Source organism: Myotis daubentonii, chromosome X (genome assembly GCF_963259705.1).
Source record: "Myotis daubentonii chromosome X, mMyoDau2.1, whole genome shotgun sequence".
Taxonomy (NCBI): Eukaryota; Metazoa; Chordata; class Mammalia; order Chiroptera; family Vespertilionidae; genus Myotis; species Myotis daubentonii.
In genome coordinates, this window is record NC_081861.1 from 106,534,931 (window position 1) to 106,551,822 (window position 16,892).

Here is a 16,892-nt window from a genome sequence, read left to right on the forward strand (position 1 = left end):
TCAGCCCCACCCAAGCTTTTTGCAGCAGCTTTTCTATATGAATGCTGTCCTGCCTCAGGTTTCAGACTTTACTAACATCCCTCAAATAGGCTGCAGCTCACATTAGCATGACCCAAACCTATCAACAAGAGGCCCAAAACCCTGCACTAGCACCAGCTTGTCTTCCTTCATAGCTGGGCCTCACCTGGGCACTTCCTAGCTCAGTACAAATAGCAGCCATCTACAGATCTCTCTGTAGCTCCTAGTGGGTGGCCCCAGGCAGTGGCTGACTTTGCACCTCCTTGGAGGCCCTAGAACCAGTGCACCCAGTGTACATCTTCAGATCATACCATATTGCCATGCTACACATCCCTAGCAACATACTCAAGGGGAAAACTCAGTAAGTACCAAAGACCCACTTAAACAAGTCCTACTCCATAGGAGTGTCTCCTGCACAGCAGCTCTTCAACTATACTGGTAGTTGCAGCTGGTCCTTACAGCCAATAGGCCTAGAGATCAACTCCTCCCAGTGAAGCCAACACCAATCAAGACTCAACTACAAGGTTGTGCACACAGCCTACACAGGCGCACATCTATAGTGCCCAACTCAGGTGACAGGGTAGGCTGGGCCACTGGCCCCTACAGGACACCTACTAAACAAAGCTACTCTCCCTAACTGGTTTGGTCAGTGGATAGAGTGCCAGCCTGCAGACTCAAGGGTTCCAGGTTCGATTTGGGTCAAGGGCATGTACCTTGGCTGCGGGTACATCCCCAGGAGGGGTGTGCAGGAGGCAACTGATCGATGTTTCTCTCTCATCGATATTTCTAACTCTCTATCCCTCTCCCTTCCTCTCTGTAAAAAATCAATAAAATATTAAAAAATAAATAAATAAACAAAGCTACTCTAATGATTTCAGGAGACATTGCAGCTCTACCTAATACATAGAAACAAACACAGGGAAGCAGCCAAAATGTGAACACAAAGAAACATGTTACAAATTAAAGAAATGGAAGCAAGCAAACTACTGGATACAGAGTTCAAAACAATGGTTATAAGGTTATTCAAGGATCTTAATTAGAGCTTCCAGGGACTCAAAGAGAGCTCCAAGGGATTTAGTGAGACTTTCGAAAATCTTAATGAGAATGTCAATTTTTTTTTTTTTAAAAAGGCCAGTCAGAAATTAAGCACACACTAACTGAAATAAAGAATAATTTACAGGGATTCAACAGTAGAGTAGTGATTCCAAGAATCAAATCAACAATTTGGAATATGAGGAAGCAAAAAACACCCCATCCGGAGAACAAAATGAAAAATAATCGAAAAATATGTAGAGGGTGTAAGGAGCTTCTAGGACAACTTCCAATGTACCAACATTCGCATTAGGGGGGTGGGTGCCAGAAGGATAAGAGAGAGAGTGAGCAAGATATTGAAAACATATTTGAAGAAATAATGACAGAAAATTTCCCCTACCTGGTGAAAAAAATAGACTTACAAGTCCAGGAAGTGCAAAGAATCCCTATCAAGAGAAACTTGAAGAGGCCCACATCAAGACACATCATATTTAAAGGGTTAAAGACAGCAAGAGAAAAGCAGCTATAAGGGAGCACCCATACGACTATCAGATGATTTCCCAACAGAAACTTTGAAGTCCAGAAGGAGTGGCAAGAAATATTCAAGGTGATGAATAGCAAGAACCTACAACCAAGCTTACTCTACTCAGCAAAGTTTTCATTTAGAATAGAGGGTCAGATAAAGAGCTTCACAGACAAGAAAAAACTACAGGATGCCATCATCACCAAACCAGTATTACATGAAATATTGAAGGGTATTCTTTAAGAAGAGGAAGAAGAAGAACAAGAAGAATGAGAAGGAGGAGGAGGAGGAGGAGGAAGAGGAGGAGGAGAAAAAATATCAAAAATATGAATAAAATGGCAATAAATACATGTCTATCAACAACTGAATCTAAAAATCAAAATAAATGATCAAGAAATCTAATAAACAAAATAAACTGGTGAATAAAATAGAATCAGAGGCATGGAAATATGGAACAGACTGATGAATCTCAGAGGGGAGGGGGAGGGGGTGCAAGAAGCGATTAACCAAAGATATTAACTGTGGACACAAACATAGGGGTGGTGAAGGCCTGGGATATGGCAGGGTGTGAACTAGGTGAAGTGGGGTAATGGCGGGGGGGGGGGGCGGGAGAAGGACATCTGTAATACTCTCAACAATAAATATTTTTTAAAAGTTTTCTATAAGCCTATATTGTGTGTGTGTGTGTGTGTGTGTGTGTGTGTGTGTGTGTGTGTGAGTCATAATATACTACTACTAGAGGCCCAGTGCATGAAAATCCATGCACTGGGGCAAGGGGGGCGGTGTCTTAGCCTGGCCTATGCCCTCTCACAGTCCAGGAGTCCTCAGGGGATGTCCTACTGATGGCTTAGGCCTACTCCCTGCAGGGAGCAGGACTAAGCCTCAGTCTGGCCTCCCTCTGCGGGATGTGACCTGGCTGGCCATCACCCCACCACTGCCACCTGGTCTCCCTCTGCAGGAGGTGACCAGACAGGCGACCAGGGGATGGTGCCACCCCCATCACCCTGCCATTGCCACTGCCTGACCTCCCTCTGCCTGAGGTGACCGGACAGAGGATCAGGGGACGGCGCCACCCCCATCACCCTGCCACTGCAGGAGGCAACCAGATGGGCCAATCAGGAGACAGTGCTGGTCCCCCCCATTGCCCCTCCACCTTTGCTGGTCACCACCCCTCCCCCATCGCCGTTCCCTCCTTCTGCCCACTGGCATACACTTTGGCTGGCCTGGTGCTGCCTGCTCGCCGGCCACGCCCCCCACCGACCGGTCATTCTGCTGTTCCATCGATTTGCATGTTATGCTTTTATTATATAGGATCCTTTCAGGTATTTCCTTGTGACTATGAAAGAATCAATGGATATACAGCTAATTAGTTTTCAGGTAAAAAGGCAAAAACCTGGAACAGTAAGCAAATGAATCATAACTAGTAAATATCACAATACCTTACACATACATAGGCATTTAATAATTGTTATCTGGATATATACATGCAGAATAATATTTAGAACTATTCAAAACCAATTTAAGTATCATCATGCTTAATGAACTTGTTCTACAGATGATCAGTTACCAGGAGATAAACTAAGCATATCAATATTATATACACATTAGATGGTATTAATGGAACATTTGGGTTTTTTAAACTTTGATTCAATGTCAGAAAATCAGCTCCTCATTATTATTCAGGTAGAAATGTGTTAACTCTACTTGGCTGAATTTAATGGTTTTCAATAGCTCCAAAATGTTGCCAATGCCAAGTCACTGGCCATCTGGTCAGCCTCCTATGAGTCAACATATGGTTTGAAAAGATTACTTGTAAAAGATACATGCATTATGCATGGTACCAATGAATGCACACATATACTAGTATATGTTGTATACATAGATAACATTCTTTAGATATATTTATTTTCACTGTAATAGCTTTTTATAGATATCAGGTCCATGTAATTTCATTAAAATAATACCTTGGGGAATGTAGAATAAGTTTAAATTGTTCATTGAATAAGTACTTAGTTAAGAATACCTACATTATATAATAATTTTGTAAAATTGTATTATTATTCTAAAACATTATATACAAAGCAAAATTTTCTTATTTACTTCTCAAAATAATTATAAACACATTAATTTCTATTTTATATATGAAGAAACTAAACAACTTGATTTTACTTCTGCACTTGTCTCAGAAATCAATTGATCATATTTGTATGGATATATTTCTGGATTCCCAATTCTGTTCCATTGATCTATGTGTCTATCCTTCCATCAATTACTTGTAGTAACACAGTGAATATTAATGTCTTGTATAGAAAGTGATTTCTAGTACTTTAGTCTTCTTTTTCAAAAATGGTTTCAGATATTCTAGGTTTTGAATTTTAGAACAAAATTTTCTTCTTCAGTCCGCAGGCCGACTCTCTAGCCACTGAGCCAAACCGGTTAGGGCTCAAAATTTTCTATGTCTACAAAAAACCTTGTTGAATTTTATTTTAGATGGCTACTGAATCAACACAGATGATTTACTGATCTGGTATGGTTTCTAACATTGTCTAGTCCTTTCCTGATCTTCAATATTGTCATTATGGGGGAGAAAACAATGTACATAGGAAAGAGATTCAAATTCAAATTCCTCTCACTGATTTGTATATCTCTGTTAAAGTGTCACAACATTTTCTTACCAAGCTGTATTAAACACTGAATAAAACTGAATGGGTAATATGTGATCAATAAATGTCATATCTTTCTACCTTAAGTTTAGACATATTTAAGATGGAATGCGTCTTCAGGTAAAAAATTTATGCGAAGTGTCAAAATTCTATATTTCCTCTTAAAGTCTGTCCCCAACCACTTTATAGGAGAGGCAGATAGGTCTTATAGTAAGAATAATTATCCATGACCTTTAAAATTTTTGTTAGATATGTGATGAGATATTTTAATAAAAATGGAGTCACTATCCCCTTACCTAGCTAGCAATAAGGTATGCAGATTATATAACCTCTTAATTATAAGGCTAACTTATATAAAAATCAGCTAGGACCCCAAAATTTCACTTTTATCCTTATAAAAAAGCAAAATTTCAAAACTACACAGCAAGAGCATACAAGATAGCTCAAATACATCCTCTGCCTCAATCGTGTCTGAACAACAGATAAAACTGGAAAAAAATTATAATTCACAGAAAATTTATTTTAAAGCTAACTGCTTAGGAACTGATATTGCTTTTTTTCCCTTGTTGGATAATAAGAACTATATGACTATTTCTCTTTTTACTTTGGCCTCGAGCTGTGATTCTGAATCCCTGGCTGTACATTATAATTTAGGGAATGATGCCCAGACCCCCAACAGGTAAGTTAATTATGAATCTTAGTAAGGCACTATCACAGAATTTTTTTTAATTTGCAGGTACATTTAATATACAGTTACAGTGATGAGAAATACCAGCCTGAGGAAATTTAAGGCCAACTACAACTGCAATCCAACTACATTTCAAATGTGTAGTATACCCTTAGAGCCTGCTTACCTGTGTTCTATTTCACCCTCCAAATCCATCTTCCATTTTTTCTATACACTTTCTAATTTATATTTTCCTTCTTTCATATCAAAATAGTTTATTATAGGCATACCTCATTTTATTATGCTTTCTTTTATTGTACTTTGTAGATAATGTGTTTGTATTTTTTGTATGTTTTTTTGTGTGTGTTGTTGTTGTTTTTTTTTATTTACAAATTGAAGGTGTGTGGCAATAGTTCATCAAGAAAGTCTACACAAGCCATTTTCCAACAGCATTTGCTCATTTTCTGTCTCTGTGCCACATTTTGGTATTCTCACAATATTTCAAATATATTTTATTATTATTATACTAGTGACCCAGTGCAAGCAATCATGAACATTGGAAGGAAATTTATTAGAAGAAATATTTTAATATTGCTATTCGCCCTTTCTCTATAATAGAAGTGTCAGAGATGAAAGAAAATTAGTAAAATGTATATGAAAACAATATATATATCCTATATAATAAAGAGGTAATATGCAAATTGACCATCGCACTCTGGCACAAGATGGCTGCCCCCATGTGGTCACAAGATGGCCACCACAAGATAGCCAACAGGGAAGGGCAGTTGGGGGCGACTGGGCTGGAAAGTGAGGGCAGTTGAGGGTGACTGGGCCAGCAGGGGAGGGCAGTTGGGGAGGACCAGACCTGCAGGGGAGGGCAGTTGGGGGTGACTGGGCTAGCAGGGGAGGGCAGTTAGGGGCAATCAGGCTGGCAGGGGAGCAGTTAGGCGTCAATCAGACTGGCAGGTGAGTGGTTAGGGGGTGATCAGGCTGGCAGTCAGAAGTGGTTAGGTGCAATCAGGCAGTCAGGCAGACGAGCGGTTGGGAGCCAGCAGTCCCAGACTGTGAGAGGGATGTCCCACAGGGATCGGGCATAAACTGGCTGTCAGATATCCCCTGAGGGGTCCCAGATTGGAGAGGGTGCAAGCTGGGCTGAGGTATATCCCCCTCCAATGAATTTCATGCACCGGGCCTCTAGTTGATTAATAAATAAACAATAGCAATATGATATAACAAAAAAGACATGATATAAAAACAACAAAAACATGTTATAAAAACAACATTGATAAAACAATGACTGATAAATTGATTAAACTTATTCCAATGTGCCAATAGTTGGTCTTCAGACTTATTCTGTTATATGTTGCTTTCTTTCAGCTTCAGAATCTCAAAAAAAAAAAAAAAACAACCACAATCAACAATGACAGATTGAAACACATGCGTGTTATTGGTGCCAGTGAGAACTTTATATGTATCACGCATGCGCAAGTCAATGTTTATTTTTAAATTGCCAGTGCGCTTCATATGTACCTGTCATTTGTTCGGTCACTTAGCCACCCACTCACCACCCATTCCCCAGCCAATCTCCCTCTCCTCAGGCCTTTCTATTCCTGAGACACAACTATATTGAAATTAAGCCAATTAGTCACCCTACAATGGCATCTAAATGTACCAGTGAAAGGAATAGTCACATGTCTCTCACTTTAAATCAAACCTAGAAATTATTAAGCTTAGTGAATAAGGCATGTCAAAGCCTAGATAAGTCAAAAACTAAATCTCTTGAACCTAACATTTAGCCAAGTTGTAAATGAGGTTTAATGAAAGAAGCCATCTCTACAACATTAAAATACAAGGTGAAGCATCAAGGGCTGATATAGAAGTTGCAGCAAGTTATCCAGAAGCTCTAAGATAATTAATAAAGGTGATACACTAAACAACAGATTTTCATTGTAGCTGAAATAGCTTTATATTGGAAGGAGATGCCATCTAGAAATTTCATAGGTAGAAAGAAGTCATGCCTGGCTTCAAAACTTCAAAGAACTAATTGACTCTCTTGTTAGGGTCTAATACTATTGATGACTTTAATTTGAAGCCAATGTTCATACTGAAAATCCTAGGGCCTTTCAGAATTATGCAAATTAACTCTGCCTGTGCTTTATAAATGAAACAAAGCCTGAATGACAGCACATCTGTTTACAACATAGTTTACTGAATAATTTAAGCCCACTGTTGAGCTCAGGGAAAAAAAAGATTCCTTTCAAAATATTACTGCTCATTGACAATGTACCCACTCACCCTATGTAAAGCTCTGATAGAGGTGTACACGATTAATGTTGTTTCAAAAACAATTAAAATTTTAAAAAAAGATTAATGTTGTTTTCATGCCATTTAACAAAACATCCATTATGCAAACAATGCAACAAGGGGTAATTTTGACTTTTAAGTTGTATAATTTAAGAAATACATTTTGTAATGTGATAGCTGCCATAGTGATTCCTCTGATGGATGTGAGCAAAGCAAAGAATTCACCATTCTAGAATCCATTAAGAACATTAGTGTTTCATGGAAAGATGTCAAAATATCAACATTAATAAGAGTTTGGAAGAAGCTGGTTCCAACCCTCATGTATGATTTTCAGAGCTTCAAGATTTCAGTGGAGGCACTAACTACGGATGTGGTGGAAATAGCAAGAGAACCACAATTACAAGTAGAGCCTGAAAATGTGACTGAATTATTGCAATCTCATAATAACACTTTCGTGAATGAGGAGCTGCTTGTTATGAATGAGCAAAGAAATTAGTTTCTTAATATGAAATATACTCCTGGTGAAGATTTTTTAAAGATTGTTGAAATGATAACAAAAGATATTACATAATCTTAATTGAAAAAGCAGTGACAGGGTTTGTGAGGATTGACTCCATTTTTTGAAAGCTGGACTGTTTGTAAAATGCTATCAAAGAGCATTGCATCCTACAAATAAATTGTTTGTAAATGGAAGTGTCAATTGATGTGGCAAACTTCATTGTTGTCTTATTTTAAGAAATTGCCACAGTCACTCAAACATTCAGCAACCACCAGGCAAGACCCTCCATCAGCAAAAAGATTATCATTCACTGATGGTAAGCATTTGCTAGTAATAAAGTATTTTTAATTAGGTTATGTACACTTTTAGATATAATTCTATTACACACTTAACAGATTACAGTATAGTATAAACATAAGTTTTATATATACTGGAAAACTGAAAAATTCATATGCCTTGCTTTATTGCAATAATTATTATGGTGGTATGGAACAAAACCAGCAAGATCTCCAAGATATGCTTGCATTTAATTGTATTTCTTATAAACCATCACAAATACTTTTTGAAATGAAATCATATGTAAAACATATTCTCTCTCTCTCTCTCTCTCTCTCTCTCTCTCTCTCTCACACACACATACACACACACTCACTCACACAGCATGACATCAAATATACAGATAAAAATCAAGCAGAAAAATCATTTATATAGAATGCCTCCAGCATAATTCAGAAAACATTTATATTATCTACAAAAGCCAAATTAAGCTTAGCTCTACATCTACAAACAAACCAAAACTAAACAAAATACACAAAGAACAAAAACTATCAGCAAGAACATTAGATAGTCTTTGGAGATTACATAAATGTGAAAACATTGTATAGGAAAGTCTAATAAAGTACGAAAATGCTGACCAGCCAACGTGGCTCAGCAATTGAGCATATATCTATGAACCAGGAGATCATGGTTCAATTTTCAGTCAGGGCATATGCCCGGGTTGCGGGTTCAATCCCCACTGGAAGGCATGCAGGAGGCAGCCAATCAATGATTCTCTTTTATCATTGATGTTTCTCTCTCTCTCCCTCTCATTTCCTCTTTGATATATACATGAGGAATATATATATATATATATATATATATATATATATATATATATGTGTGTGTGTGTGTGTGTAATTTATATGTATTTTACATATATATGTAATTTACATATATATGTATTTTTTTGAATTACTAAAAGGCTTGCCTCAAGATTCCAACTACCCACCAGATCATCAGAAACGTTGCTAGCCCTACCCAGTTTGGCTCAGTGGATAGAGCGTCAGCCGGGGACTAAAGGGTCCTGGATTTGATTCTGGTCAAGAGCATATGCCCATGTTGTGGGCTAGATCCCCAATATGGGGTGGGCAGGAGGCAGCTGATCAATGATTCTCTCTCATCACTGATGTTTCTATCTCTTTCCTCTCCTTTCGTCTCTGAAATCAATAAAATATATTTTTTAAAAAGTTATTAAAATACCTTCTGGAGGTAGGAAATATCACATATACATTACATAATTACATACATACATACACACATGTAGATAGACACAAATAAAGATCTTAACACCTTTCATTCTAAAATTTCAGTCATGAGTCAGGCATAAACTCAGTATGGATAAAAAAGGGGCGATATACTAAATATTACAAGCTCAGGGGATGCCTACATGGTAGGTCTTACAAACTCAGAAACTAAAAGTAACCACATAAGATTGTTTGAACATATACATTTCTAAAAATGGGTCATGGCAAGTAGTCATGTCTGCCTGTAAGTTTCTTGACAAAGGTAAATCTTTACCTTAAGTGAGCCTGTATATTACTTTTTGTATCTAATATGACACACCTTTATCAGAGTGGTGGTGAACACACAATTCAGTGTACAGATGATGTGTTGTAGAATTGTGCACCTGAAACCTGTATAATGTTGTTAATCAGTGTTATCCCAATAAATTCAATAAAAAATAAAAAGAAATGTTGCTAAAGACAAGTGACAGCATCCACCAAAATAGAAATTATAGGAAGGAAAAAAATCTCACATATCTTCCTGAAAACTATAGATGAGGAAAACTATGAGATGGATGGTATTAAAACAATATGGCCCAAGAAAGCAGCAGCACCAAGTCAGACCTTATTATGTAATGAGGTAATGATTAGCTCTCTTGATGAAGTAATCAAGGTAGCAAAATATAGAGGCCCTGCCCTGGAGGAACTGACCTGAATATTTCCAGACCAAACTTGTTTTAAAAAAGATAGTCTTGGAGGAACTGGGGAGGAACCAGTAAGGGGGAGGGGCCGATAGCACCATTTCTATTGGAAATAAACCAGGTGAAAGCATACAAGAAACAAAGATGCCCCTGTTCTCTTTTCCACATTACATAAAGAAGAACCAATCATTATTTCAGAACAAACCTCTGCACCCACAGGATGCTGACTATTTAAGGTGAATATAGCTAAAACTAAATAAGCAAGAATTGCAAGCCCAAGGATCATTTAAAAAGCATAAAAAAAATTTTAGTTTATAATAGGTGCATCCACCATTGGTAGTAAAGATTTTAAGCATGCAAGTATGACCAGAAAGTTTTAGAGTGTTTTCCTCTTATTCAAGACAATATGAATGAGGGAATAATTTTAGTTTCTATCTTCCCTATTTATTTTTGTATTATTCCAGTGGTTAGCATAGACACTTATATTGGCAAGCGGGCATTAAATATCTGTTAAATTGATTAAGTCCTACTACAACACTCCCAATCTCAGTGGATTTTTATTCTTTCCTTTTAGTCACCAACATCTAGTCAGTTGCCAAACTCTATTTTTATTTTTACAAAGTCTCTACCATCAGCCCTCTCCTTTCAACCCCTTCCGCCCTATTTCAAAAATCTATTACTGTTTCCACTGAGTAATACAATAGTCTCTTAGCTGATATATATATATATATATATCTTCTAGCAAAGAAAAGCCCTGGTCTGGACAGCTTCTAGCTTCACAGGGGAATTTTACCAAACATTCAAAGAAGAACTAAAACCTATCCTCCTCAGACTATTTCAAAAAATTCAAGAGGAAGGAACACTTTCAAGCTCCTTCTATGAAACCAGCATTACTTTAATCCCAAAAACAGATAAAGACACTACAAAGATAATTACATATGATGAACATAAATGGTAAAATCCTCAACAATGTATTAGCAAATCAGATCCAGCAATGCATTAAAAAAATCATACACCATGACCAAGTGGGATTTATTCTGGGAATGCAAGGCTGGTACAATATTCATAAGTCAATAAATGTGATACATCACATAAATAAATTGAAGGACAGAAAATCACATGATTATATCAACTGATGCAGAAAAAGTATTCAACAAAATCTAACACCCATTTTTGATAAAAACTCTCAGCAAAGTGGGAATAGAGGGATTATACCTCAACACAATAAAGGCCATATATGACAAACCTACAGCCAACATCATATTCAATGTGCAAAAACTATAACAAATTTGCTTAACAACAGAAACAAGACAGAGATGTGTGTTTTACCACTATTATTTAACATAGTACTGTACGTCCTAGCCATAGTGATCAGATAAGAAAAAAGAAAAGACATCCAAATTGGAAAGAAGTAAAACTGGCATTATTCACAGATGACATGATAATGTACATAGAAAACCCTAAATATTCCATCAAAAAACTACTAGATTTAAAAAATAAATTTGGCAACATTGCAGGATACAAAATTAACACCCAGAAATCAATGGCATTTTTATACAATAATAATGAACTGTCAGAAAGAGAAACTAAAAAAAAAAAAAAAATCCCATTTACCATTGCAACAACAAAAAAATTTAAGATACTTAGGAATAAACTTAACCAATGAGATAAAAGACCTGTACTCAGAAAATTACAGGACATTGAAAAAATAGATAGAGGAAGATACAAACTAGTGGAAGAATATACTGTGTTCATGGGTTGGTAGAATCAACATCAGTAAAATGTCCATATTACCCAAAACAATCTATAGATTCAATGCAATCCCTATTAAAATACTAATGGCATAGCCCTAACCGATTTGGCTCAGTGGATAGAGTGTCAGCCTGCGGACTCAAGGGTCCCAGGTTCGATTCCGGTCAAGGGCATGTACCTTGGTTGTGGGCACATACCCAGTGGGGAGTGTGCAGGAGGCGGCTGATTGATCTTTCTCTCTCATCAATGTTTCTAACTCTCTATCCCTTTCCCTTCCTCTCTGTAAAAAATCAATAAAATATATTTTTTTAAAAATACTAATGGCATAGTTCACAGATCTATAACAAACACTACAAAAATTTTTATGGAACCAAAAAAAAAAAAACCCGAATAGCCATAGCAATCTTGAGAAAGAAAAATAAAGTTCAAGGAATAACAATACCAGATATCAAGTTATACTACAAAGCCACTATATTCGAAACAGGCTGGTACTAGCACAAGAACAAGCATATAGATCAATGGAACAGAACAGAGAACCCAGAAATTGACCCAAGCCATAATGCTCAATTAATATTTGACAATGAAGGCAAGAACACACAATGGAGTCAAGAGAGTCTCTTCAATAAATGATGTTGGGGAAATTGGACAGATACATGAGAAAAAAAAATGAAACTAGACCACCAATTTACACCATACAGAAGAATAAACTCAAAGTGGATAAAAGTCTTAAAAGTAAGTTGTGAAATCATAAAAATCTTAGAAGAAACTATAAGCAGCAAAATCTCAGACATCTGTCATAGCAATATGTTTACCAATACATCTCCTAGGGCAGTGATGGCGAACCTTTTGAGCTTGGCGTGTCAGCATTTTGAAAAACCCTAACTTAACTCTGGTGCCGGGTCACATATAGAAATTTTTGATATTTGCAACCAGAGTAAAACAAAGACATATTTTGATATTTATTTTATATATTTAAATGTCATTTAACAAAGAAAAATCAACCACAAAAATGAGTTCGCGTGTCACCTCTGACACGCATGTCATAGGTTCGCCATCGCTGTCCTAGGGCAAAGGTAACTAAGGAGAAAATAAACAAATGGTACTACATTGAAATAAAAAGCTTCTGCACAGCAAAAGATAACATCAACAAAATGAAAATAGAGACCACTGCATGAAAGATCATATTTGCCAATGATACATCCAATGAGGGGATAATTTCCAAAATATACAAGGAAATCAGTTATACAACTTAACAAAAGGAAGACAAATAATCCAATTAAAAACTGGGCAAAGGACCTAAATAGACCTTCTCCAAAGTGGACATACAGATGGCCAAGAGACATTTGAAAAATGTTCAAGTTCACTGATCATCAGAGAGATGCAAATTAAAACCATATGAGGTATCACCTCACACCTGCCAGAATGGCTACCATCAACAAATCAACAAATGACAAGTGCTGGCAAGGATGTGTAGAAAAGGGAACCCTAGTACACCGCTGGTGGGACTACACACTGGTGCAGCCATTATGGAAGACAGTATGGAGTGTCCTCAAAAAATTAAATATAGAACTGCCATTTGACCCAGTGATCCCACTTCTGGGAAAATGTCCTAAGAAATCCGAAACACCAATCAGAAAAATTGTATGCAACCCTACATCCATAGCAATGCAATTTACAATAGCTAAGATCTGGAAACAGTCCAAGTGCCCATCAGTAGATGAGTAGATAAAAAAGCTGTGGTACAGCCAGTTCCAGTGTACCTCAGTGGTTGAGCATCGACGTATGAACCTTTTTTCCAGTAGCCAACAGAGCCCATATTTCCTTTTCAGGCCATTATCCACTTCTCACTGGAACCAAGCTAGTTCTTGTTTGAAACCTCCAACACATTTTTCCATAGAGCAATTCTACAGTGTTTAAGCTCTTCATCATTATACCTCTCCATTGTGCACTGGTCTGAAAATGTAACTACCCTTAATAATTTTTCCTGTGGGAAAACATGTTAAGTCTCAAACAACCAATTGTCACACTTTTGAATGATAATTCAAAGGTTAACAATGACCCATGAAGCATAAAATATATTAGAAAAGACTCCATAATATATGATAGTGTATATAATCTTTAATTTTATCATGATTCAACACACACAGAAATTACTTCCTTTCACATTAAAATTAATAGATTATTAGGTTTTATTTAAGAATATTAACATATTTTCAAAATATATATTTACAATGAAAGCAACCTTAGTCCCCAAAACTATCACAATTGAAGGCCGCTAAGCTCATGCTCAAAGATTAACATTTCTAAAGTCAACATCAACAAACATGGAATTAGAATAAATATAAATTCTCAAAGGAATGCCATTATAAACCATTAACAAAAACTTCTACTAAATACTAAGCAGACCTGTTTATATGTAGCATTTAGTTTTCACCTAGAATATTTGAATTAACTCACTTGCAGGGTTAAATCTACACAATCATAACTGTTTTAGGCAAAGAATGTAGAAATACTATCTTCACCACATTACCTTCACCTTTCATTTTACTTCATAGGGATTAACAATTTCCACTGGAGTATTTTTTCCAAATTGCTAAGGTAGAAAGACCCATTGTTAAATCTCTACTATATCTAAAACATACTGCAAACAATAAAAAACCATGTGTGGTAATTACAATAGAAAACGCTTAAAATAAATATAAAGAAAGAAAACACTTATACAGTAAAAGTTAACAAAAAATAATAAAATAGTAGGCACGTGAAAGGCTACCCAGCCCCCACCCCTTCCTTATTCAAGTGGTCTTGTAAACCAGTCACCTGAGTCTATGTCAGTAGATTACATACATGAATAAAACAGTAATTCCTCTGCTCTTGAATAGTCTGGCAGAAAATTCTTGGAAGTATAAAACATCCCTACATTCCAAAAAGAAATGAACCCCTCTTCATTTGTCCTGTTCTTAATAGATGTAGAATATTAAATGTTTTTGGGAATTGCTTAATTCTGTAGTAAAATATTCCCTATAAGTAGAGAGGACTCAACTTTAGACAACTGAATGTGTTTCTACTACATTCTTGTTAAATGTTAGTCTGGCATGTAATTTTAACCCAGTTCAGTTGGAAATTAGAAAGGAAAAAAGAATGAGTTAGTCAAGAGTCCAAAGTGTATTTTTAAGGATGGAATGATACTTAAAGACATATTTGCACCTTGAGACACTGAGGATTTCAAGTCCTTCCTCAAAAGACCCTATTGGGAGTCAGTTTGGCATTCAAGTATTTTTAGAAGGTCTATGGTGGCCTCTACTGTAGTACTAGGCTGTCAATCAAGTTATCAGATCTGACTTTCTATCCCAAAAGTGTAGTTATTGTGCTTAAATTCTGCCAGCTTTTAATAGCAACAACAACAAACAAACAAACAACGAGAAAGCGAAGTACCTGTGCACATCTAAGTTCTCACTGCACAGCTGATCAAAGTTCAACCACAACAGTTTCAGAACAGGAGCAGGAAGAGAGGAGAACCAAAATATTATGGTTAAATCTCGCTGTCTTACCAAAGATACATTATATAAGGGCTGGAGTTTACTATGTGTCTTTTATGGAACAATGGGGTGGCGTGGACAATTGTGAAAAGCAGAAAGAAGGGGTGGAGGAAAGGGGGGGGTGGAAAGAGGGGACCACAGAGGATGCAGTAGAACATCACCTGAATATAGATTAAGAAATCTGGCGTCCAGTTAATCGACACTGGGGTTGTTACAAAAAAGACACAAGCCACACAGAAATGAAAAAAAACAAACAAACAAACAAACAAAAAACCCAAAAAACAAAAAACAAGTAAGGCGCACTCATCCCTATTTGCAAATGTCACCAATTACTTAGTCAACTTGGTGTTTTTGTTGCCCTGGGTTCCTAAAACACCCACGCTTCAACAGAGAGCTGAAGTTAGCAGCTGTCCCCCAAAGTGTTCCCAGCGAGTGCAGAGAGACTTTCGAACCCAGCGCGACACCTGGCTCATCCCCTAGTCCCACTCTAGATCGCTAAGTGCAGAAACTTAGTCACAACTCCAGAGCAGCCAGCGAGGCAGGCACTCTCTCCACAACTGAGCCTGCCAGCTAGTCCCTGCCTGCTCTGAGGGAAGGCACAGTTGGGACAGCGCTTGTTTAACCCTCCTGCAGCCTCCAGAGGGCTTGCTTGGGCACCCTGCTCCCCAGCCCCACGCCCCTTCTTTCTGGAGTCCCCGCCAGGACCCGGAGGGAAGGAGGAGGGTGGCTCCAGCCCCCCTCGGCCACCACACTAACCTCGCAGCTGTTCGCGCCGCCACCAAACACCTCCATGTCTTGATCCCAGGGCTCCTCCTGAGGAGCGAATGGTACCATCACCCCTTCAGAAGCACAGGAACAGGAGCTGCCGACCACCGGCCCCGCTGTGCATCCTGTCTGTAGAGCTTTCCTGCCGCCGCCAGGACCTTCCAGCCCCGCCTGCAGCGACCGCTACTCTAGCCACTGGGTCCCTCCGAGGCTGGGAGCCAGAGGTCACCTCCGCCACAGGCTGCTGCTCCCCATGGAGAAGACAACTCCGCGCTGTCTCTCCTGGAGCTGCCGCTGGGCTCCGCTCACTACTGCCTCCGCCGCCGTGCCTGTCGCTTGGCGGTGACCCCCCGCCCCCACCCTGTTTCCCTGAGCACCCTCCCCGCTCCAAGCTCTGTCAATATGGCGGCAGCGGCGGCTTTACCTGTGCAGCGCCTGGACAACCCCCCCCCCACACACACACACACACACACCCCACGGCGACACGATAACGTCACCCGAACGTCAATGGAGATTCCCTAGCCTGCGGTGTAGGGGCTGTGGGAAAGAGGGGCGGGAGCGAGTTTGGAGGACCGCGTGGTGGGAGGTGGGACGGAGGGGAGGGGGGCGTGCTGGGCGGGGGAGGGAGGGAGGCCGGAGAGAAGTAGTAAAAGCCACTGCTAGCGCCAGGCTAAACCTGCCCACTCCACGGAGCATGCGCGGCACGGTTCACACATGCTCAGCAGGCCCTCTCAAGTCTACGAAGCAGCCTTGTGCAGGGAGGATTCCCCAAAAAGATGCAGAAACATGGTGATCCTTCTGAACATTGGAGGAGTCAGTGTCAGGGAGGACTCAAGGAATATCTACTTGCAGGATTCACAGAAGCAGGTGTCCTCTACACTGAACCACAAT

The 16,892-nt window shown here is 38.6% G+C and overlaps 1 protein-coding gene across 3 annotated transcripts in view; it reads right to left on the reverse strand.

Annotated features, from left to right (window-relative positions):
• RPS6KA6 (ribosomal protein S6 kinase A6) overlaps nt 1-16,404 on the reverse strand; it is a 207,397-nt gene extending 190,993 nt beyond the window's left edge. For 2 of the 3 annotated variants that reach the window (XM_059678455.1, XM_059678453.1), the window contains exon 1: nt 15,993-16,404. In XM_059678455.1, the coding sequence (XP_059534438.1) occupies nt 15,993-16,070 (78 nt within the window). In that variant the 5' untranslated portion in view covers nt 16,071-16,404. The remainder of the gene's footprint in view (nt 1-15,992) is intronic. The other variant, XM_059678454.1, reaches the window with a different exon arrangement.
• Between the last annotated feature and the right edge of the window lie 488 nt (nt 16,405-16,892).